This window comes from Pyxicephalus adspersus, chromosome 1 (assembly GCF_032062135.1).
Source record: "Pyxicephalus adspersus chromosome 1, UCB_Pads_2.0, whole genome shotgun sequence".
NCBI classification, from domain to species: domain Eukaryota; kingdom Metazoa; phylum Chordata; class Amphibia; order Anura; family Pyxicephalidae; genus Pyxicephalus; species Pyxicephalus adspersus.
The window spans coordinates 60,637,875-60,664,142 of NC_092858.1; the positions used below are offsets into that span (position 1 = coordinate 60,637,875).

At 36.4% G+C, this 26,268-nt stretch overlaps 3 protein-coding genes across 3 annotated transcripts in view; 1 reads left to right on the forward strand and 2 right to left on the reverse strand.

The window, feature by feature from the left end:
- UBAC2 (UBA domain containing 2) overlaps positions 1 to 26,268 on the forward strand; it is a 71,550-nt gene that overhangs the window by 18,129 nt on the left and 27,153 nt on the right. The window lies entirely within an intron of this gene.
- GPR18 (G protein-coupled receptor 18) lies at positions 471 to 6,813 on the reverse strand. The gene is made up of 2 exons (XM_072411525.1): positions 6,396 to 6,813; positions 471 to 1,685 (listed from the first exon to the last, which is right to left on the reverse strand). The coding sequence occupies exon 2, from the start codon at positions 1,649 to 1,651 to the stop codon at positions 656 to 658; it is 996 nt and encodes a 331-aa protein (XP_072267626.1). The 5' UTR covers positions 1,652 to 1,685; positions 6,396 to 6,813; the 3' UTR covers positions 471 to 655.
- GPR183 (G protein-coupled receptor 183) lies at positions 12,775 to 25,306 on the reverse strand. The gene is made up of 3 exons (XM_072411501.1): positions 25,170 to 25,306; positions 20,207 to 20,434; positions 12,775 to 15,523 (listed from the first exon to the last, which is right to left on the reverse strand). Exon 3 carries the CDS (start codon positions 15,501 to 15,503, stop codon positions 14,421 to 14,423), a length of 1,083 nt encoding a protein of 360 aa, XP_072267602.1. The 5' UTR covers positions 15,504 to 15,523; positions 20,207 to 20,434; positions 25,170 to 25,306; the 3' UTR covers positions 12,775 to 14,420.

The window sequence follows — 26,268 nt, forward strand, 5'->3', positions numbered from 1 at the left end:
GAAACTGTTTGACTTCATACCTCACTAGAGTAAGCAAACTGCTTTTCAGGAATCTGTTGCAAAGTTTCTTGTTGAAAATCCTGACAGTAATAGCACTTCCTGTAGCAGACTACCATCACTAAACCACTGCCTTGCAGTTGGTCACAGTTTTGTCATTCTGCTGTGCTTCCTCCTGCAGTCTGCTTTCAAATCTAATTATTCATACTCTCTGCTACAGACTTGGTATGCAAAATAAGAAGCAAATTAAGAAGCACAGCTGTCGACCTGCAAAAAGTGCTGTTTTTATGTATGTAATGTTGCAACAGATTTACAAAAAATATTTTTCTTGGACATTGTATTGAGTAAGACATGATGCTAAACATATTGAAAAATAGATTTTGGGTTTTTGTGTACTTTTAAAATTGGAGATATCTTTGAAGTACACAATTTAGGAAATTATGAAATAGAAATATCATATCATCCACGCAAGCTACATTAAAATCCTTTAATAAAGCATCTGGCATCTTTCAAAGTGCAGTACTCCTTCATACAATCACATATCATGTTTTTTTTTTCCTGCAAACAACCTGCTAAAATAAAATGTTTTGTGAGGGTTGTTGTGAACACAGGTATAGATAAAATAAAGGTCTCTGTAAGTTGTTTGAAAAATTAACATTTATCCCATCATTTCACTGTTAATGTTGCTCAAGGAACGAATGCTGCCCGTTCTCATGCTTTTCCTGCGTACACTGCGTAAATAGTTGCGATACCAGATGACACTGATCACCCGTGCCTGAAACTGCTTTGAGACAATGTAATACAAGATTAAATCCAGGCATGTACTCAGGTTCATCATGAAGGTAGACACCTGCCCCCACAGGATGTAGTGCTCCAGTCCCTCCTGGGTCATAAGTAGCACAAAACACACGTGAAATGGTACAAAGCAGACCAGAACTTGCACAACGAGTGTCACAATGATTTGTATGGACTTTCTTTTTGCTTTGGGCTTTAGCCGAGAGGTTCGCCCACTCACTAGACTGTAGATGATGATGCAGTAGCAGCCTATCATGATGAGCAGAGGGATCAGGAAAAAGAAAATTAAGCGTGCAAAGTTCAAGATGCTGTTTCGTTTAAAGTGGATGAGATCAAACATTTTAAAGCAAGTGGTGAAATTAAACTCTTTGTCAGGGTCCTCGTACACAAAAAGCAAAGGGGTTGTGGTTACTATGGTCATTATCCAAATTCCAAAACATGCCGCCATTGCTTTGGAGATGTTCTTCAGTTCTTTAATGTGCTTGGGCTGCACGATGGCCATATACCGATCTGCACTGATAAAAGCAAGCAGCCATAATGTCACGCTTGGATAAAATACAGTAAGTGCACCCATAATCCGGCAGAATATGTCACCAAAGGGCCAGGATTGTTTGGCATAGTACATTATGCGGAAAGGAACAAAAAGTAAAAACAATAAATCTAGCATTGCCACATTCATCATGTACACAGTAATAGTTGTTCTTTTTTTGGTGGTGCAACTAAAGACCCAGAGTGCTGTGATATTAACAAACAGTCCAATTGGGAAGACAATACTGTAGTATACAAGTGCAGGAATTCCATACTCATGAAAAAGCCAGATGTCTGGAACACGAGTTTGACTTTGATTTACAAAATCCATGATTGGCTTTCAAACGAATTCAAAACGAATTGCTCTACAACACAAAGAGTACAGCATTGAAATAACAAATGTGGTTTGTTTAATATAAGTAAATGAATACAATTCTCATTATAGTGGCTCAATGTAAAAAAGCATGTAATATTTTACTTACCATGCAATATTTCTTAACAATCAAAACACTTGTTTTGTACATTATTTTTACCCCACAAGACACCACAGCACACAGCCACTTACTTGCCTTGCTGTTTATTGTGTCACTGACCCCTTTTATTGTGTGAATTCTTGCTTAAGTTCTTTATCAAAACACACCGCAGTGCAATAGTGTTCTCATTGTAGTGTCTGTTGTCCTTGCAAATTACACAGTGCACAACAACATGAGGACAATCCCTAATGGGTAAAAGCGAACTCTGACACTTCTAGCTTCATTAGCTGTGAAGTGAATAATGTTTAAAGATACCTAAAGATCTCAATAACTACTCCAAAGTTGAATTTCAGTAGGATCTTACAGCCTAGTGACACCTTCTGTGTGTTTACATTAGACAGTTGGCTAGGCTGCCAACATTCTAATCTCTATGGAAAGTAATTGGTGGGAAAAAAAATAAAGTTTTAATGCCTTTGTAAAAATTACCTTCTCCACAATACTAATACCTATAGCTAAATAGCTTACTATGGACTATTTGAAATGCTTTGCCTGTTTGTTTGGATCATATAAACGCTATAGTTTGCATGATCTGGGCACAGGTTGGCTCTAAGACTTGCATGCACTGTTTCCAATTTGTTTTACATTTTATCCCTTTTTTATGCTGTCAATGTCAGTCAGTCTCTCTACTCGCCAGTAAACTTTCATGAGAACTGTCTATTGCACCATATAACCTAATTTGAAATTTGAACTTCCTTTTTCCAGTTTTTGTTTTCCAATGCATGTTTTAGTGTGTGGCAATACAGACTGTTTTGTTGTGGATACTTTCAGTTACATCTGCCAAACACTTGAAAGTAAATGTTCATTTGTTAGGCAGCAAATAAACCGGAACTAAGGAGACTGCTATTAAGCACCCTACTCTTGAAAATACTAATAGCCCAGCTTTACTTCTTTCAGTTAGTCATCTAGAAAAAGTATGTAGATAGCGATATGACTTCACTCACACTTAAGAGGTAGCATGCTTTTGCTGGGCCAGTGAAGGTACTGAGCCAAAAGAAAGCCAGATAAATGCCATATTTAGAATAAAGGCAGACACCATGTTTTCTCAGCACAGGTTTACTGTATGTATGTGTTTCTTTAGACTTTTTATTTGATGTTAATTCTAACTACTGAAAAACAGCAGATATTGTATTCTGATAGCAAGATTTAACTGTTGGCTATTGGAGTTGGAGATCACTACTTTTTATCAGTTTTAGAACAGTTTCATGAGATATATTCAACAAGAAATAGTCTGACAATGAGATGGGGAAATTACTACAACGTCTCCTTGGTAATGTGCACATAGATTGAAATCAAAGAGGAGTACATGGAAATCAATCAACAGAAAGGCAAAGAAAGTGATTATTATATACCTCCTAATTTTTGAAAACAGAGAAAGGGAAAGCTTTCAATATCCTCTGATCTTTTCATAGTTTGCAATAAGCATTTCATAGGAATTCTTGTCCAGGTTGACAATGGCATTATGTTCCCTTTTAAAGATCTAATAATCTGAAATAGTTTATTTAAAAGGAACATATGGCTGGAGTGTTATTTGTGTGGTAAAATAAGTGGGTGTATGCTGTCATCAGCTGCCCTTTGGAAATCATTTAGTGGAGCAGACTGTGTGTATGTGTGGTGAGCGTATTATTTTCAAGTTTGGTTTAGCAGTTATCTTGACACGTATCTGAGTTCTTATTTTAACTTGACTTTCCTTTACTTGGGGTTGCTTATTCCAAGCTCTAAGTTTTGTTTCATTATTTGTCACTTGGTTTTATTCCAAAACAACACCGTAAGTAACAAGTTACAGATTACAGTACTGCATGCAGCAATACTTTGAAGTGAGTGATCCATGGATACTTTGTTGGCCTGTTAACTGGCTGTCATCGTCTCCTAAATTCTGTGAGTTCAGCATGTGATAGTTTGATAGCTGGCAGACAGCAAATGTCCATGATACTCCCCTGAATGTTTTGGCCACCATGTGTATGTGTGTGTATATATGCATTAGTTATTCTGGCAGGCTTTTCTGTCAAAGCTTTCCCCTTCAGTGCTGCAATGCCCACTCTCCCAGCAGTCACTGGAAATTCAGAGTCTTCAGCATTGCTTTGTGTAGCAGCTGGGTCATTGTTATAATCTGGGATTGCTTCACTTGGTCAGGTCTTGGTTCAGCAATGTTGTGTAGGTCAGCTGACTACCTGCATACACTGAATATGAGACCACATTTTCACACATGGATTGCCTAGACCAGGGGTCGGCAACCTGCGGCTTGCGAGCCACATGCGGCTCTTTAGATGTGAAGCTGCGGCTCTTTAGTTCCATACGCAAAAATTATTTATTTTATCAAAAAAAAAAAAACATTTCAAAATCGTTCTGAATCGATTAACGAGGATTAGGCACCGATTCTATCTCTCAGCCACTTGTACTCGCTTTTCACCGCACTCTCCCCCGTGACACGCGTCGTCACTGTCGTCAGTCCGTCGGAAGCTCTCGAATGACGCCATCGTCGGATGTTTCTATGTAGGTTTTAATTCGCATTCGACGACAAGTTAGTGTTGTAAGTAAATGTTTAATTGTTTTAATTTTTTACTTAAATAATAAGTAATTATCTAATAATGCCATATATATATTATCTAATTTGTTGTGAAAAACACTACTTATATATGAATAAATAGATATTTTTTCAAAAAACTTTATGCGAGTACTATTTATTGTTGGCAAGAAAAAATTTTGTGGCTCTTTAAAAACTTTGAAATTTTGTAAATTGTAATTTTTGACTCTTCCGACTCAAAAGGTTGCCGACCCCTGGCCTAGACCTTTTAAGAATCATTAAGTTGAGCTGGAGAAGAGTTAAATCAACAGTTTGACCCTCTCATCATCAATATAATAACTTGATGGTGAGGAAATAAAGCAATTCTGGACGGAAATAAATGCTGGGACATGGCAAAGGCTTATTAAAATGATACCATGGTAAATGCATGATGTAATTCAAGTGAAAAGTGAAACTGTTTTCTGTACAGGACAAATGTAGCCAGTTAGTTAAAAGAATGCATTTTGGTACAAAACATGGTGCCGATATTTATAAGTAAAATGTGCATTAAATAAACGATACATGAAATCCTACATGTTAGTGTTGCAGTTTTTGTAGATACATGGCCCACTTCAGTGAATATTAAAGCAAATAGAACCTGTGAATCATTTATTTGTCATGCATTTTCCATTTCTTATAATTTTGGAACATCTGCCTGCTAAATTAGACCTAAAGGAGACCTTTTCTTTAGCAGTAGGTGGTGGTCAGTACATTTGAGCTAATGAAGATGTTGGACAGTGCTAGCAGATTATACTAACCCTGGAACTCATAAAAAGCCACTCTCTGGGGTTACCTGTCATTATCATTTTTTAATGTAACATGGGTCATATTAATGTGAAAGGGAAGAATAAAGACAGCACAGAATAAGTAGGAGTTGCAGTATTTTGCTTGCACCAAGTAAACTGTGAACGTGTAAATACTTTTGTTGGCTATTCTTGTCTGTCTGCTCATACTTTTTCTCTAGATTAGAGAAAAATAACTAGAATATAGAAGAGCTGCCATTTTAAAATGTGAAAGTCACTTGAGAATGTATGTAATCATAATGTGCACAGTTCCTATTTTTTTATTCCTTTAATAAAAAATTTAGATGATATTTGTGTAATATTATATACTGTAATAGCATAAAACTGTGGTATAACTGTGAAGATCCAATTTGGTTTGTTTTTCAATCAATCTAGTTTTGTTTTACGTTCAATGTCTGCACACCTGCCATAGTCGATTAGAGGCGTTCATGTTACTACCTGTTGCATTTTTATGTTTTTTTGTTTTTTTTTTATATTGGTAATGCAACAAGAGATGATTTAACATGCATAATATTATGGAAGGGTAAAACCCCTACCAGTCTGTCTTTTGTTGTACTTATTTTCATGATGCAACAGGAAATTGGTGAAAGTCTCCCAAAATAAGAATTTCTCAGAGAGATATTTTAGGAGTAGGTGTTCACATTGGAAGATTTCTCTTCACTTCTGGGAAAATCTTTGATTGCCTTTCATTTTTTTCTCTAGTAACAGAGGTCAGCAGGACAAAAAAAGGGGTGAAACTACCAAATGGAAAAACAGCAATAAAAAGCTAACAGTCCAACCCTTCCCCATTCTTTACAGAGCACCCAATCACTCAGATTACTAGGGACAAGAATGGGAATATTTATAGATATATAAAACATATTTTTTGGGCAGTCTGATGCTGTATGTAAGCTTGAATGTTGCCGATTTTTGCGACTACCTTATCTTGGCCTGTTTTTGGCACACTTGCCTAAGTATCCCAATTGCTTAAAACTGTATGATTATTGGATGTAAACATTTTAGCATTAGCCTCTGCAGTGGTATCACAGTTTAATTAATGTAATTAACCTATGCAAATTTTTTTATAAGAAAAAGTTTCCCTTCTTGCATCTGAAGCCTAATATGCTGTGCTTTCTACTTTGCATATATGTTCCTGACCTATTTTCTTTTGAAGTAGAAAATCTAAAGGTTTGGACTTACCAGTCAGTGCATAGTTGACATTTTCAGCTCTTCTCTATGTGCTTTCATCAAACTGCTTTTTTAAACTTCCTTCCCTTAAGTTTACTCTGACTGTCAGGAAGTGAAAATAAAGTGTGAACAGACATGTCGGTGCTGTAGGAGTTACTGAGCTGTAGCTTGTGTCCTCCCTCTAGACCAGATCAGTCTCGGTAAATGCCCATATTTGTAAGATGCCGGCAGTGAATGAGCTTTATGCACCTTGAAAATAATTACTTTTGTCATCACACTAGGCAATTGTCTCATGTCTCTAAAAAAAAAAACCCATTACCTTTACTGTTGCCAACTTTCTACCTTTCGATGTACTCTGAATGAAACACTTGGTATAGGAGTTGAACTGTGGCATTACTTACTTGGTAAGCTGCCATTTGTGGCAGTTTGAGGATGTACAGAGACAACGATTTGAATGATCATATGCTCTGTTACTGCTGCTTAGCTCTAAACAGTCATACTTTAGTAGTCATAGCTCTAAGCAGGAGATGGCTAATAGAACAAACAAAGATTTAGAAGGTGGAAGATGAATTTTTAACCTGTGTGTTGGTAGCAGCTCCCCTTTGAAAGGCCTGCTCACTCCTTTTACCTACATTTAACCTTCTTTTAGCTGTTCCTTCTTAGACTTGTATGGAGAGGGACAAGCAGTTCTGACATAAAGACCCATTAATACAGTTCGTAATATAGCTGTTTAATCCAGACATTGCAAAGACATCATTGGTCTTTTTAAACTAAAACTTTTTGGGGAATTTTGCTGTTGTGAAAATATGTACATGCAAATATGTATGAGGAAGTAGTCTTTAAAAATATATGTTATCTGACTGCATTACAAAAATTTTAGCAACTACCTTCTTTGTACTGATTTGCAAAACAGAGCTTCCATTGGTTTATTACACAACAAAGGGCCTGATTTATTAAAGCTCTCCAAGGCTGGAGAGAATACACTTTCATCAGTAAACCTGGGTAATTCAGCAAAACCATTCCATGGTTGCTGGATCACCCAGGTTCACTGATGAAAGTGTATCTTTTCCAGCCTTGGAGAGCTTTAATAAATCAGGCTCAAAGAGTGAAATAGAAGGGCCTGGGAAAGTAGTAGGCTCTGTGTTTATGAACTTGAAATGATTCTAAACTATTCAGCATCAATCAATGCAGAACTAAAGTGAAAAAAATTAGAAAATTAACAGCAGAAATATCCTTTATTGCAAAAGAGACAGTTAACCTGACCTCACTTGTCCTTATTGCAGGCACTGTTTGTTTGTGGGCCTTTCTGTCCGAAGTTTAGTCTTCAACGAGTGAAATGCATGCTCAATTGGGTTCAGATCAGGTGACTGACTTGGCCATTAAAGAATATTTCACTTCTTTGCTTTAATAAACTCCTGGGTTGCTTTGGCTGTATGTTTTGTGTCATTGTCCATCTGTATTATAAAAACGTCTACCAATCATTGTGACTGCATTTACCTGGATTTGAGCAGACAGTATATCTCTGAACACCTCAGAATTCATTCGGCTGCTTCTGTCCTGTGTCACATCATGGATAAACACTAGTGTCCCAGTGCCACTGGCAGCCATGCACGCCAAGCCATCACACTGCCTCCACCATGTTTTACAGATGATGTGGTATGCTTTGGATCTTGAGCTGTTCCACGCCTTCTCCATACTTTTTTCTTGACATCATTCTGGTAAAGGTTGATCTTGGTTTCATCTGTCCAAAGAATGTTTTTCCAGAACTGTGCTGGCTTTTTAGATGTTTTTTAGCCAAGTCCAATCTATCCTTTCTATTCTTGAGACTTATGAGTGGCTTGCACCTTGCAGTGCACCCTCTGTATTTACTTTCATGCAGTCTTCTCTTTATGGTAGACTTGGATATCGATACGCCTACTTCCTGGAGAGTGTTGTTCACTTGGTTGGCTGTTTTAAAGGGGTTTCTCTTCACCATGGAAATGCTTCTGCCATAATCCACCACTGTTGTCTTCCGTGGACGTCCAGGTCTTTAGGCATTGCTGAGTTCACGAGTGCTTTGTTTCTTTCTCATGATGTACCAAACTGTAGATTTTGCCACTCCTAATATTGTAGCAATTTCTCGGATGGGTTTTTTCTGTTTTTGCAGCTTAAGGACGGCTTGTTTCACCTGCATGAAGAGCTCCTTTGACCGCATGTTGTCTGTTCACAGCCAAATCTTCCACATACAAGCACCCCCCCTCAAATCAACTCCAGGCCTTATATCTGCTTAATTGATAATGACATAACAAGGGAATTGCCCACACCAGCCCATGAAATAGCCTATTAGCCTTTTGTGTCAATTGTCCAATTAGTTTTGAGCCCCTGAAATGAAGTGATTGTGTAAAAAAAAAAAAAAGGCTATATAATTTTTTTTTTAATTTGTAATTTGCCAGGGTTAACTACTGTAGACTAATAGTTTTATTTCTTCTGTGCAGAGTTACATTCATATTAGACACAATAAATTATCCTTTTTTTCTCATAACGATCACAGAACTGGTCCCTGTTAATTATTGTGAATAACTGACTAAACACCATATTTTCTTTTCCTTTCTTGCTCTTTCTCCTCACCAGCTCAAAGCACATATTGTAGCAACCATCAACATCTCTGATCCCCAATTACAATCTTCACACAGAAACTTCGATAGGAAGTAATATCACAATTGTTTTTTTTAGGAAGTACACTATATTAACAGCTATAAAAATAAAATCAAACAAAATTACAACGGATATTTTTTTGTAAAAGGTAAAAAAAAATCTTCTGTTTTTCTACTTTGAATAAAATGTGCTTTAAACTGTGCACTAGTAATGTAAGCTAAAGTAATGCGAAACGCATCAGTAATGCATGTTATTAATATTATTATTATTATTATTATTAAACAGGATTTATATAGTGCCAACATATTACGCAGCGCTGTACATTAAATAGGGATTTGCTGGGCTGTGAATAGGCATTTATAGTCTAGTAGCAGAGATTTTGCATCTGGAATTTAGGGGATCATAAATATTCTTTGCTAGTGCTTGCTTTAAAATGAGACTCCAGTTCAGACTCCTAACTTCAGCCTTACCTTTAGTTGCAAAGTCGTATATGCAATTCTTCCATACTAAAATTGTTTACTCTGGTATCATGGCACACTGCTTCTCACAGTGTGCATTAAGAGATGTCAGAACTTGCCTAATTTCCTGGCTAGAGGACATTCAGCATCACCTAGCCCTTTCCTCCCCAACCTTATGGTCTCTGACTTATTTATAGAGCATTATCACATGTAAGCAGTACTTGGCGCAGTGTGCATGCAGATATAGCTTATTTGGGACGCCAGCTACTCCAGACTGATATTCAACTAACTGAGATGCATAATTTTGCTACTGGTCTACTTTTTCTATATAGCTGATGACTCCTTAGAAGCTTACTGATGGAGGGAATCTAAAAAATTGTGGTGTTTTTAGGAAGTTGTATAGCACCTCACTGGGCCCCTTCCTTCGGCCATGATCTACATACTTTATATAGAGCAGAACAGAGACCCAGCTATGACATAACTGGTTATAAAATAATGTATAAAAGAAATATTTTTTTTTTTTTTAATATTTGCATGTCATTGAGGGGGAGAGGGAACAACCAGTGTTTTCCTCAACATTTCATTGCTAACATTCCCTTTAAATAACTCTTATATCTGCGCAGACACATAAATACAAACCTGAGGATTGCCTGAGGGATGACTGCTAAAACTGAACCAGGATAAATGATCAAATTATAAAATATTAGGTTGGAGGTCAGAGCTGGTACAGACAAGCATTTGAAACAGAAAACTGAATGTTTATTAACTATTAGTAAGTGAAAATTGCAAATAATCTAGAATAAGGACAGTTAGAGACAAATGGCAAATTAAACCTGAGCTATACAGAAGAAAACAATATACATAAAGCAGAATTATAGGGTCAGGATACAGAGATCTTGGATCAGGCCCTCTAGGACCAAACCTAGGTTTTAATCATTCAGTCAGCTGTGAAGTTGCAGATTGTATAGATGTGCTGCTATAAGCAGACAGTTTTGGAACTTCATGAAGGCTGCAGGAGGTACACTTCAGCAAGCTGATAATTACACCCTATTAAGTGTGTAGGTTCATACCCATGATAGGCACAAGCGTTACTGTGTGGCTCCTACTTGGCCACCCATGCCGCATCTTTAAGAACCAGTGTTTGTACATTTAACAGCGGGTGGCAGTGAGCGGTATTGCCCTATTCATTAAGGAGATAATAACTTCCCCACAACCTCACTGCCAGTCTGAACATAGTCTAACAATAAAAGCCTTGCATCTCGGAATATAAAAAGACATAATAGATGGCAACCATCGATCAAATTCTACTATCAAATACTGAAGTGGCAGATTACACTTTCCAGCTGAGCCTTGCTGATCTTTGCAATATTGTGTTAGGAATATGTAATTTTAGGTTGGATATGATTATTGCTACACCCACTGGTCTTGTTTTCACAAAAATGTTAAAATTCATTAAAAAAAGTTAAAATTAGGAAGGGAAAGCAGAGGTGCCTTTTTTACACAAGTACAGGTCTACTTGGTTTGTTTTTCAGCACGTCAGCCAATGTGAACCATTATTAATTGTTCACGCACTTTCCAGGCCTTCATTTGGCACACAGTTGTTGACTGTCCCTGAATTTAAAAAATCTGGCTCTGGTTTTAAGGATTTCTTCCTCTTCTGCATCAATTTCTAAACATTTCTTAAAAATTACTAAATCTATTATTTAGCTTTTTTGGCTATTAGAAAGTATTATATCATCTAAAGGTTCTCTTTACCTAAAAGTTGGGAGGACTAAAAGAATCTTAAATTATCAAAAACAATAGGATATTGAGATCCCCTATGACTAAATCCCTATCAAATATTAGAAGTTGTTACAAAGTTTAACAGCAATAGACAGAACACTGAAATGTAAACTTTTGATGATCATTTAATTTATCATAATGGAGTGTAGTGCTTTATGATCTCAAAGACCGTGTTGCCGGTACCTAACTTCTGTCACTTAAAATATTTCTGTGGCACTGAATTTATTTGTGCCAATATACCATGCAGTGAAAGATTCTATAGGTATCTGCAGTCCCTAAAATACAGTGGTGTGTCTATTGGAGAGACTTCCCCTTGCTTCCTGTTTTTTTTAGTGATGGAATCATTAGTCCTGGATATTTTTTTCCCGCTAATCCAATACTCAGTGTTTGTTTAAAATAAAGACAAAATGAGGTGTTCAGCTCAGTTCCTGCACAATATGGAGGTGAAATAGGTTGATCATATTCATAACACAGATATCCTAAATGGTACTTCCTTTTAGCTGGTTTATGACTTTGGGTTCCTTAATACAGAGAATGGTCATTTCAATTTAGAACATGGCGTCCTATTGCCTAAAATATGCGTAGAGAACTAGGCGAGCTAGAGATGTAAAATTGTACATGGTGTTTGCAAAAAAAATAATTTTTATGTGAAAATTAGACATTGCAAATGTTAAGTGTACCATCAGTACCATGTACCATGTACAGTGTATGTGTTGTGCTTTGTACTCCAAGTACCAAGTGTGTTTTTATAAGAAAATAAGACATCTGTATTTTTAATGAAAGTAATATACGGATAACCTAGGAGGGCTGAAGTATGTAAGCTGCAATTTCTGAAATAATTATTTTAGGTGTCAGTACTATGCCAGTATGTTATGTGTTATGCACTTCTGGATTTTCAGTAGCCAATGTTGTAGAGAATTGGGATTGATTTTGTGATTTGAAAGCAAATTAAATTAATGTTTACATTGCCACCTTCTGGTTTATACTGACATTGCTTACTTTCTGTATATCAGAAATATGCAGTGTTGCTGCCACCCTGTGTTAACACTATAAAACGGATGACATCCTTACTGAAATGTTGCAGCATACATATTATCTGTGATGTACAGTCATATTGTATTTACTGACTACTGATCCTTACCCCTCCCCCCATTGGATAAAAACAAAGAGCTAAAAACAATCAAAGGATGAGAAGAATTCTGGTGGCACTGGTGACATCAGTGTGCTTCAAGCTGCCTAATGGGAAAGTAAAGCATTCCAAATCGCATAATAATGTGCAACAGTATTGTTTATTTCTGTCCGATTGGGAAAACTCAGATTTTGTGGAAACCTCCTGAAGAATAGCACTTATTGAGTGGTAAAAAAAGATTGAGATTCTTGAAATGTCCTATATATACTTTTGTTAAGAAATACTTACGTTTGACTCTGCCACAACGAGGACAAAATAAAATATGTCTTGGCTTTCCCCTCCCCAGCAAGACATATTCACTTTTCTATACTCTCCTGGTATTGTGGCTGAAACTGATACATGAACCAAAAATGGCTTAGTTATTCAACCACACGTTGCAGAGCTCCAGAACTTCCTGTTTCATAGTTATGAAAAATTGCAGTTAGAAAATTTAGTAAAGGTTTGCATTGTGTGTCAAGTGTGTCACACTGAAGGTAGTAGGTAGTTAGATTCAATGAAGCAACAATGGTAAAAACACATCCTTCTTGCCTATAGTCTTGGGAAAGAATGTGCACTATCCGTATATCCCAAGATTTAGTGAGAACTTTGCTATGAGAAGGGAATAGGGATTGGCTGCACACAACGTACAAATGATATTTGACATCACAGCGACCAAGAGTTGGTTGTGGTATCCATTGTATAATATTAGTAAAGTTGTATATTTCTGTTTACTAGTTCCTAACTTCAGTGACTGCCTTTTCTTTTCCTCAGGTCTTCATTTATGCATGTACAAAATTACTGATTGGTCATGGTATAAACCCAGTTTACTTGTAATTTCCTGCACACTAACTGAAAAACTGAAAAAACACCTATCTGTAAAGGAAAGCTGGATGTGTTTCTGTACCTGAAATCAGAAGAGCAGTCAAGGGTGACAACACTGCTATTGCTTAATGAGTAAGCACTGTCACCCTAGGACAGGTAGTGTGTTACTGGCAAGGACTCTGGGTTTAAATCAAGGGTGAAGAAATGCCTGGGAAAGGAAAACAAATGCAGCCACCACATAAACCAGTAACCTGCAATATATTACATTTTGCTTCTTGGGTTTAGATTTACATTTTAGAAAGATTCAACATTTTTATAGTTGTCACCAGGGCAGGAAGAGTGGAAAAAATCTTCCAGGGTGGTGACCTGTTAAGGTGTTCCCCTTTCTTTGAAGATTTCATTGTGCATTCTCTTGTGTGTGTATAGGAATCAGAGAATTCTCTCAAATATCATAAAGATTTCAAGAATAAAAGAATTTGACCAATTCCAGTGCTTTGCCTTTAGATACGTTGTTGTATAGGCATTTCACAATGGCAATTTTAAGAAAGAAAGTCTTTGAATGATGTGAGCTGCTGAAACTAAGCTGGTACCAAATTATAGCATTTCTGTTTTCTGACAAGGAGCACCATAATGTGCATCTGGGGTAAAAAAATGAGACCTATGCTGCCTCTGCCTGAATTTCAGTGCCAAGTTGGGGTGTCTAAAAAAAACCTTAAAAAAAATTCTATGATAATCTTTGTATGAGTCTGAATATCATTTATACCCCTTAACCTGCATTGTAAAATATAACACAAATTGTCATCAACAAGGTAGAACAACACAAATGCATTAACACATATATATATATATATATATATATATATATATATATATATATAAACACATTCCTTTGTCATTTGTCAAATCTTGTGTGCTACTGTTTTTATGGTTTATCAAACTATTAACTGTGAAATTAGGAGGCCCATGCAAGGAAGACTTGTTTTTTAAATACCACCTGGAACATTTAGTAAATAATTATTGACCCTGCTATTCGAGCTTTTAAAATGGTACTTCCTTTGATAGGGTGACAACACTCTTTCTTTCTTTACAAAAATGATATTTCATCTACAAGGTAGAAAAATCCAAATGCATTAACCAGTTGTTATACTGAAGTTTAAATTCAATATACTGGTCCTATTTGTTTCCATTGCCCTTTCTTTGTGTGTTACTTGGATCATGGTTTAGCGGTATACAGTGTACTACTTGACTTTCTGTAATATCACGTGAGCTACCATCAGCTGCTGGTCTTGTGGCAGTAGAGGAAGATATGCTGGCTTGCCTCTTGAGTATTCTCATAATCTGATTCTTGTATCCTTTGCATGCAAAGAAGTATATGAGGGGATCCAGGCAGCAGTTAAGGTTCATGAGACTCACAGTAACATGAAGTACAACATGAAAAATCTGCTTCTCGCTGCAGTCAGGTTCAGATGTTAACTTTTTAACCATATAATGTATAATAACAATGTGATAAGGAGTAAAACAGATAAAAAACACCACAATCACTAAAATTATAGTGTTGGTTGCTTTTTTGTTGGTGCCAGATTTTTCTGTCAGTGGATTTATCTTTGCAGTCTGGCAAAGTTTGAAGCTTATCTGGGAATAGCAGAAGAGTATAATTATTAAAGGAATTAAGTATCCAATGAAGCATGCACCAAGAAGCATAAATGGCAAATGTGGTATGTTTTCAAAGTTGGGATATTCAATACAGGTGATCATACCTTTTTCTTGCTTTGACATGTCCTGCAGCAGTAGAGGAAATGTTTGGAAAAAAACCAGCAGCCAAACCACAATGCAAATAATTCTGGCAGACCTTACCCTCCGGATCCTGTGAAAACGGTGTGGGTGTACAACTGCAAGAAACCTGTCGATGCTCAAACAAGTCATGAAGTTTACACCAGCATAGGTGTTAATGTAAAGGAAAAGAGCAGTGATTCGACAAAATGCTTCTCCCAATCTCCAATCAAACCCTAAGGCATAGTATACAATTCTGGTAGGTGAGGCAATGGCAAAAAATATATCCGAAATAACCAGGTTCTTCGAGTAGAGAGTGGTGGAGTTGAGCTTTCTTCTGTTTTTGTGGATAACAAACAAAGCCAGTATGTTTCCAAGGAGTCCAAACAGGAAAATTACACTGTAAAATATAGGCAGAAGAATTCTTGCTGTGTTTCGGTGGAAGTACCAGTCACATTCCTCATTAGAAGTGTTGGTATCATTCATCTTGGCAACACTTGACTGTTCTGGAAAACATGGTGCACAGTATAAAGTTACTTTCAAATGAATATATTTTATGCTGCAATATCCTTGAACACTAAAGTTTAATTGTAATGAAGAAATTATGATATTTTATATAATATATATATTATCATATTTCATATATTCATGTAAACAATTTTTTTTTAGTCCTATTACTCCCAACCCTTGCCCTTTCTTTTTTTTGGTGTCATTTGTTTTAAAAAAACATTTTTTTTACCTTAAAAGTCACCACTCTCTATTCCTTTGTCACTTCAATGCTAGTTAAAGGTAATGATTTAGTGGCACTCATGTCCTTTCATCATCCTCAGGCATCAGTGCCATGTTTTAACTACTTTCTGCTTCAGTGAGCACAGACAGCAGTATAATGCCATTATTCTCCCTATCCTGAAGAAACCCTCACTAGATCCTTCCCTACCTTCTAGCTACTGTACTATTTCCCTCCTCCCATATGTTTCCAAACTTCTTGAATGCCTTGTCTATAAAAGACTCACCAATTACCTGAGCACCAACTCTGTCCTTGACACTCTCCAGTCTAGCATTCAAGCTGTCCATCCCACTGAAACAGAGTCTCATTGATAAGAGCCCTTTAAAACCCATTTTTTTTCCAAATTGCCTACCCGTCTTTTTTTGGCTTTTAAAACCCTCACTACTCCCCACCACTACATATCTCTCCTCCTATTGTGTGTTACTTCCCCACATCCTAGATCCCCTACCTGCCACTGGTGGTACACAGCTCTGGCCAGAGCACCCCTCAGCAGGGTCAGGAGAAGGACTCTGCTAGGGGGGCGCACCTGCCAGAACCGCGAACCATGTCTCTAGTGTAGACACAACCCACCAAGGCTTGGACCTGCAATGGCATCACTATCGGGGAAGTTTAGTGCATTTAGTGATCCATAGGTCCAAAAAGATTGGCGACCACTGTCCTAGATTGTATGCTCTTCGGGGTAGGGTCCTATCCTCCTGTGTAACTGTCTGTCATTTGCAACCCCTATTTAATGTACAGCGCCGTGTAATGTGTTGCCGCCATATATATCCTGTATAATAATAATGCCACCCTATGATGACCATTGTTTTTTATGATTCTTGGATTAACATTCATCGTGGGAATATGGCAGTGGCTGCTAAAGAGGTGTATACAGAGAACAAAGATTTCCAAATGAGGGGACAAAGTATTTTTCCATTTCTGTTCCACTTATTTATGAACCTGCTCCAGTGTAGTAAGTCAAGCAGTAACCTTTTGTTTGGCCCTAAGAGTGAAAGTCAGACCAGGGGATCTTGAATCTTCATGCCCCTTCAAGAGATCATGTTCCAACCACAAGTCAAAATTAGTAGGGATTGTGGGGGCCATGTAGATAGATGTCCAAGGGGCCCAGGTAGCATACACCTTTATACTCCTGCAGTTAACCAGATAAATTATTGCCCAGATATTGCGCATATTGACAGTGTAACTTTAATTCGGTTTGTCTAATCACATGCTGTGTACTACGATTCTTTGCTTTATTAACTCTTTGTTTTATTATGTAAAGTAATATTTTATATATCTGCAACTTTTATCTACACCTGCAACACCCTACAGCAGACTTAAACTCTATTAAGTGTTTATTCTCGCAGACCTGGGTCGTATAGGTGCGTTGCAGTTTTTTTTTTTTTTTTCAAATACCAAATTGTTCATTACTATAGAAACCTCCTCCGCTGCCATCCATCTACAGCAATAACTACATTTGTCTCCACCAAGATTCTGTTTGGTAATGCGTTTTGCAGGCAAAAAATATCACTTTATAGTTCGTTATAACAGTGTAAAATGATGGGGTGTCAAACTTTTAATCTGTCTATGGCCTCATTATACCCTGAGACTACATACATAGTGCAAAAATTGTCGTTGGAAACAAACGATTAACGACCGATCATTTAATATTTGTTAACAAAAAAGTGCACAACGACAGGCCAGTCACTCCGATGAATGAGGAATATTGCTGGAAATGACCATCCCGGCGGATCCGTTTGGGTGACGGATCGTTTGCAATCTATTGGGTGCACGGTTGTGTAGTGATCATGGATGTTTCTGCGGTACACTTTCTCCAGTACACATCACTTCCTGCATCGTTCATACGATCATATCTAGTGTGTGTACAATTTTGGTGGTTAATTTTTGAATGATCGTATGATCATAGTCATATAGGCAGCATGTACAAAATCGTTCACTAAAGGATCATTCAAAATAATGGTTGATCTATCTTTAGTCGTTTGTTTTCCAAAGACAATTATTGCACGTGTGTACCTAGCAAAATCCATTTTTGTGAGTGAACACTTAATGTCAATAACAGTTTTGTCAATATTTGCAGCATTATATGCCATTGTCACCTTTGTGGGATCCATTTATAAATGTTTTCACGTGAGACTTGCATAGTTTTCATCCAAGATATATTTAAACCAACCAGGTTAGATTCAACCAGGAACAGTCCTGATAAAAGTTGTCTGAGTCTTGTGTAAAAGCATTTATAAATAGACCCCTGTATGTTTTCTAGTTGGAAGGGAAGTTATAGTCTTTTCACATACAAATATAACAGGACCTATATTCTGATTAATACAGATTCAGTGTTTAAATTGTAGTTATATAGATATGTGAGTGGCATTCATTTATAAGACAATTTATGCACAGGCTCAGTTTCTTGTATTGCGGTTATATACAATCATATCTTATCTTGACAGTTGCTATAAGGAAATTATCACTAAACCCCAACTGACTTTTAACCCACTGCATATAATAAGCTGTGGCATTAGTGAGGAGGTCACACAAAACCTGGCAGATATCCATAGTGGCACATTTGAAAAAAGGAAGATGTGGCAGGACAGGAAGAATGAGAACCCAGGGCATGGTGGCACAGATTGAAAGGAAAAGGAAATGTGCGGGGGGTGCATATATACCAAGGTTTCAGAGGTATGATTATGTGTATTATAAAGGATAAGATATAGGAAACATAGAGAAAACTGACTGGAAGATGTTAAAAGTGTAAATGTGCATCTTTCTAGAATTACAGGAACTAGATAACATATGTATGCTGTATTGTAACTTTTCAGTTGACATTCCAAAATTGGAATTCATTGAAAGATTGCTAGAATTTTTCCACACATTAAGCTATGGCAAAGAGAAAGTACATTCATAAAAAAACAAAGTACACCTTTTTCCAGTTCCAAGATTTTGCAAATCACATAATAAATATTCATCTGGTTCTTCTAGGTTCTAATACTATTGAAATCTAACCTCAGGTAAAAAAATTACACACAACAGATTCCAGATGATTCAGTAGCTTATGGAACAGCTTTTAGCAGCAATAACAGTACAAATTTTCTGTACGACATTGGCAGTCTCTTACATGTTTGTGGAGGAGTTTTGATCCACTCTTCTTTACAACTTTTTTCAGCTCATTAAGGTTTGTGGGCACTCCAATATGCCCAGCTCTCTGTCCTGCCACAGCATTTGTATTAGTTTGAGGTCTGATCTTTTACTGGGCCATTGCAAAATTTTGATTCTTTTCTTTTTTTTTTAACCATTCTGTTGTACATATACTGGAGTGCTTGGGATTATTGTCCTGTTGCCAATGACATTGCAAATTACATTGCTTTTTGTCACATTTGGCCTCACATTTGACTCCAGAATACTTTGGTATACATATCGGGGACCCACAAGGTAGAAACCAAAATGAGAATGAGAATTTTGAACCCAGAACCTTGGTGAAGAGACTATTATTAAAGTCATTGCAAACTAGATCTTCCTTCCCCACATTAGAACTGTTGACCTGTTGATAATCAGTATTTTCAGTAATGTTGAGGGAAGTGTTGTCACATTTGTGCAGCCCTCTTTATCTGTGTTTTGAAAATGGGAACCTGTTGTGCTCAAAGAAGTTCTGTTATTAGAATGTCTATGTGTTTTTTTTTCTGTCTTGGCACATATAAATCTAGGGTTTTTTCTTTTTTAGCATACAGTTTTGAGATATACATCGCTACCATGTTTCTTTACTATCTTGCGTTTTAATCATGGTGAAATATTTACTAACCACATAGCTGTTTTGCAATGCTCTAATGCAGATCAGAAAAAAGATAATATAACTGTTACGTGTGAACATCTTTTTATCTTTAAAGTTTAAAACAAAGTAAAGATAATGCTATTGATGAGAAAAATAATTGTTTTGAAAATCTTGGGCACGCCTGTGTTTCTGATTTTCCAATTGTAAAAGTTTTTTTTTGAAGGTTTAATACAGGTAAATTCCGCACACACACATATGTTACAGGTTACCAAGAACTGGGTTTTATCTATTCTTCTTGCCAATGGTGAAGCAAATATCTGAGCATTTACTTTTCATTGGCTAAAGTTACCAGATAGAAAACATGCAAGTTAGACAGTATTAGGGACTGGGTACAAAGGGGCTCCTCTGAGCTGCATTATATCACATTTGTGTGACTTGGGCTTAGAGGCTGCATCTATAAACTTACTGATAGTCTTTGTCCAATCAGAGAACTGTTGTCAGAACCAACCAAAACCACACATTATTCAATTTGCTTATAAGGTTAGATTGACTGTTAAATTGTAAAATTGTAAAAAATTAGTAGTAAATTAATACCACAAAAAAACTGTCTAGAATTCTTTCACAGAAGTATATTTTACTTACTTGTGTGTATTGAAAAGCAGTCCAGATGAGGGGATATTCAATGTTGAAATGAAATTTTGTATCCAAATTTCACTGGTATGTAGTTAGTAAAGGTTGCTGGCCATTGGCTGTTGCTGTGAAATTTTACTTGAAATTTTGGCAACATAAGTAAATATTTAGGGCTTTTGGATAAATTGAAAGTCATGGGCAGATGAGCGTAACATCTCACAGGTTTGATCAAACATGTACCTAAAAAGATGAAGTTATTAAAACAATTAAAATATGACAAGTTGATTTGGTTGTCATGTGCATTTTATTTCTTCACTTTTGATTTTAAAACATACATGCTATTTTAGCTATAAGGTAATATGATGGAACAGAAGTATAGAATCTGCATCTGCTATATTGTTTTCATAGTTGTGAGTTTTGTGTTTCTATGTGTTTGTATCTTCACAACCTGGTGTCTAGCTGGCCTAAAATGAGTATTTCAGGTATTCCAATAGATGACATATCGATTCTTGTTCCAAGTCAGTCACACCCCAAGTAGTGGTAAAGAAACAACAAGTTAGTGGTTTACCAATTAGTAATAAGGGTGCCCATCAGTTACCTAGAGCCTCATCAAGTTGTTGTAAGAGTTCACTCCTCAAGCACCCTAGGTCAGAAAAGTTGAGAGTAGGCATATACTTTTAAAACAAGGCTTGATCGACATACTGTATATTTTTATCCTGTCATTTTCCTTTCGAAAGGTAACTTTAGTTATCAATGATAGACTCCTACTGTAGCCTAATGTTCTATTCTGGCATTAGATACTTAGAAGTGAATTATTTTGTTTTCATTCTTTTTTTTTCATCGCATTCTGTTAATCACTGAGATGAAGACTGAAACACCTTGATATTTTAATCCTGAGAATATCGTTTTTGTAGTGTTCTCAATCAAAAATTCTATCTTTATAAATTCTGCTGAGCCATTTCTCAATTTCAGAAATGTTAGGTCTCTTTATTGTGTGGTCATTTAAAAAAAAAAAAATAAAAGTATGACACCTAACTACTCTTTTTAATAATAATTTTTAATATGTTCATTGGTAAAGGGTAGAAGGTGCATTTTTAAAGGACTCGGTGTTCAATTTGCACAGTAAAACATTCGTAATTTATAGCATACTCCTGTCATTTTCAAAGAGTATTTGCCTACATCCTTTGTAATAAAGATTTGTCATTCATATTTACCAAGGTTAACACATTAGAAGTAAATTGGAGAAATTCCAATAACCTTCAAGATGTACCCTTTTTATTTGTAATGACAACTGATGGTTGAATCTTAAAAATTTGGGTGAATACTTATTGCAAATAGTATGCAAATGTTTTTGAATGTTTCAGTGATCAGAACAATTATGTTTGTGACTGAAACTATAAAAAAAGACATCCTCAGACTTTGCCTGCATGTCTACAAATATCATCAAATGCAAAGGGCTTAAAGATTTGACTTAAACAATAAATCAGTAGAAGCATCATACAATTGAAATTAACTCTCTGTGAGGCTAACCAAAAATGTTTGATTGGATAATGACAAAAGATTGGAACCTTTGTCTTGGTTTTGTTTGGGTAGATTTCCCACTTGTAACATTGTCAACTGGACACAGGCGACAACCAAAATCTTATGGCTCGCTCACCACTGGAATAATGCTTGCTTGCACATCAGCACCAGTTATTGCAACACTGTGTAAATACTGTGGAATACATTCCAGCACTAAAATATAAAAAAATTATGGGAAGTTCTGGTCTTCCAAGTACAGAGAGGGCAACTGTATACCTTTACATGTATTTGTAAAATGGGTCTGCCTCCTCCTGCCACCATATTATGTCTTTTTGATATTCTAAAGGCTGTCTACACATAAAGAAAGATCAGATTTACCTACAGTTTTGTAGCAGTAGTGTCTCCTGGATTATGTGTAAATTGAAGTAATTGTTAAGCAGCCACTCCTACTATATGCATACATTTGATAAATGGAAAGAAGTCTGTGAAGTACTTGTAAAACATGTGGCCAGCCTATTCCTGTACAAGTCCTTTAAATCTGGTCTGTTTTTCAAAACACTGTAGTCTCTAATATAATACAACCACAATGCTTATGATATCCAAAAGCCATGTCTTCAAATTATGGTACATTCTGTCTAAGAACAAAAAAAAAAAAAAAAAAAGACATACAGACAACATGGGCAAGGAAGAGAATTAACATAAGTGGCCACAAAGTCAAGTGATTTTAAAGTAGGTTAGGGACAAAATACTGTGAAAGCTGGGTTACAACAGATTAGTTCATCAAACGTCTCTTACAGATTACTTTGAAATGAAAATTTGTTACAGGGAAAATATAGTGCAGTCTTCTTAAAGTGTACTTTTTTGTCTGGTATTCCTCCTTGAAAATAGTGTTTCAATTCCTGATATCTGAGGGTGTATAGACACACACACAGCCAATAAATCTATTGCAACAATACCTGTTGATCTAAGGCACTTCTCCTTGTAACTCCCAGTCTGGGGAGAGTTAGAGATGGCACTGTTGTGATTTTTACTTGTGCTAGAGGCTCTGACATAAAAAAGCAGAAGCCCTTCCTCTACCCTGATGGCTGCCCTCATACTGCCCTTATGCAGAACAAGACATGGTAAGTGAGTAATGGGGAAAGGTCAGGTGCAGGGAAATAGCAGCTGATTATCTGTCCTTTGCCAGCTGACTGCCATTGTTTTTTCTTTTTTGGGCAAATGTTTCAGAGTTTAGCTCATCTTTAAAAATTCTTGACATCATCGTACCATGCATGTGTATAAAGGTACTAAGTGTGAATGGTTTCACTGTCAGGTGAAAGCAGGAACATAATGCTAAAGTTCAACTATCACATTGGATTTTTGTTGCTGCATACAAATGTTTTATGTGAAATTAGCCATATGTAGTGAACAAATGTGATGCCAGCAATTCAGCATGGACCAGCGCCCCATTGTCATCACCTGGGTAAATCTATGGGAAGATTTGGGCTTTGGTAAAGTCAAAAGGGGAATCTTGTCGGTGCTAGCCTGGGTATGCTTGGTAATGTTTAGTCTATTTTGGTCTGTGTTTACTAAAGTTTTACTAAAGTTCTCCAAAGCTGTAGAAGTAGTGAAGAATGGTCTATTTTGTGGCAAAACGTTACTACCCTTGTCCGTGTCATGTAGGACTACAGGGAGAATTGGTAAAAGGTCAATAAGATGAAAGTTGTGCTTTTAGTTTTATTCACTCACAGTGCATTGCATGCACAGTGGGTGCATGCATCTGACTTTATTCACAACTGCTGTTTCACCATTTCCTTTTTCCTATATCTCATATATCTTAAATTTTAGCTATTGTCTCCTGTGGCCCAATCCAGAATTGCAAACATTTGCTTTGTATCCAGTTTGACAGTCTTGGAAACGGTTATTAAATTAGCGCCTTTTGGTTTATCTTGTATTAGATCTGGGTATACCAGAAAGATATGTAATAGTTTAGTCCAGTTAAGTCTATAGGTCATTGCATGTGTAATTCATTGTTTTATAACCATAGGTGTTTTTCTTTTTTAAATACCATGGTTACCAAACATTTTGGTGCTTTCTGAAGAATTGTTCTGTACTTCCTGGAAACCGTTTTAAAATGGAAAGTTTCCACTTTGATGGTTTAAGTAGTATATGGGACTTTTGTTCAATATGATATCTTTAAATAGCTTTACAAAAAAAAAAAAGGTAATTCTGGCATCAGGCAGCCTTATATCATATGACTCTACCATACATACTGAGCAGTGCCGGTGCAAGCTTTGCATAGATTATCTACCCTGTACAATTCTTGGAATTTGTTTTAACTTCAATGTTCTGTCAGATTCCAAATAAACAGGGCACACCTGAAATTGTTATTGTGGGTAAATAATAACTGTTCTATTGATGGACAAATATCAGTTAAAAATTTTTCTTAGATTTGATCTAATGGATCTGCAAAATGTACTATGTATATTTGTATATGGTAAGATCAGCTTGTTTGGATATTTAATAAATAAACAGGTAACCCTCATACCTCATTGTTATTGATTCCTATTGGTAAATGTTGCTGCTCTCACAGTCCCCATCAAGTATTTCTTTTAAAGTATAGATACTAAGACTACTAGCGGTGTAAGTATAAGTGAATGTGACATTGAATGCAGTAACCTAGCCCCCCGCTCTGTCAGTCAAATTGTGCCTTTGGCATTGCAACCACCTCTCTTTAGTACATTCTGTAAGGCAGTGTTTCTCAACCAGGGTTCCTCCAGAGATTGCTAGAGGTTTCTTGTGCAATGAGCAACTTGTGCCTCTCGGGCACATTGACATTGTTTCTACTGGCCAGCATTGTAGGAGGCATATTTCCCATTGCTCACCACACTAATGCTCTTTGAGTTGTGAAAATAGTAATTCTATAAGGAGTTCTCCGAAGACCTGAACTTATTTTTAAGGGGTTCCCAATGCTAAAAAGGTTGCAAAACACTGATCTTTGTCATCCGTTTCTCCATTACAGTGCAATAAACTTTTAAACAATTTATTTTACCATACAGTACTATTTTATATTATCTATTCCCTCCTGGTTGTCTGCCCATGACATTGGGAAGGTTGCCGTACTTGGTTCCGACCCTTTTTTAAAAATATGTGTTTTCATTCATTAACCCCTAGACCTAAAAACAACATAATGATATCCTGAACAAATAATTAATACCTTATAAAGGTAATGTCACCTTTAAAGAGAATAAATAATAATATCCTATAAATAAGGATACAAGGAGTCATTCAATAATATGAAAGCAAAAAACAAATATGTCGTCTCTTCCATGTTAGTTTATCAGCTTTTAGCCATTCAAGTAGAGATATAATATTATTACAGTGTTGCTCTAGTGTGTGTATGTATTAAAAATGATATATAAGGATACTTGGTTTCCTTAAGTAATATTTAAAATGAAAGTTTTATTTTACTTACAGAATAGCAGGTTCTCTCTGTATCTCTGTCTGTTAAAAGTGAGTTAGTTACAAGTTCCATCCTGTGATTTCAAGAAAAGTTCCTCTCAGTGTTTCTTGTGTCATAATCAGCATTTTTTTTTTACTTTTGTGGTTTGAACATCTCTCCTTGTTAGAACTGCAAATCTAGTCTCTGGAAAGTAGGCGGCACTTAAAGTTACAATTTTTGTATTGTCTATTTGGCCCATTTTAAAAGCTTAATGAAAGGGCTATGTAGTACCCATTGGTGAGTGAACTGCAGTCCCCATATGATTACATTATTCTATTAAGGTAATATATACTGCAATCCCCATATTATACCTTTATCCTATTAAGTTAATATATGCTGACAGGTTTTTAGAAACTATTTGAAATTGTTGAATTTAATTAATGTGTATAAAATGTTAATGTTAAATGTTAATTGACATTGACTAATGTATAGGTCAAACAATAAACTGACATCAAAACGTAAAAGCATAACAAAACAGCCCTATGGGTTTATGCTAACATGTTCTGTGGTGACACCCAAGGGGCTATGGTCCTTGCGAGAGCTCTTGACAGTGGGATGAAAAAGGGGCTTGAAAAGCCTGCATGTTCATTGCCTCTTCTGTGCCAGTACCCAATGGACCTGTTGATGGTTGTCCTGCAAAAATACAGTATGCAGTTTATATCTGTATTATAGTCGAACCCCAACCAGGGCTTAATCCTAAAGATAAGAGCGTGTGGACATTCCAAAACAATTTTATTGTTGGAAGATAAATAGATTCATGTCAGGATAAACATCAATCCGAGGAAAGGAGGACAAAAGCCCAGAGGAACAGGAATTATTGAGTATAGTAATTAAAAGCATTAATGCAAACGAACACCCAATGCACAATTCCCCCCCAAAATCTACACTGTAAAGAGTTTCAGAAGTAAATTGACAGTAATATGGCCTGATTTGTGAATCATAACAGAAATGTAAGAATTGATCTGGCATCATAGCCATGGGTAGAGGATGTAACCATAACAGAAGTGATGAACTAGAGTATGATTGCTTGATGGGGTAATAATGACTGAGAAGATAGTTTCATTAGTATTCC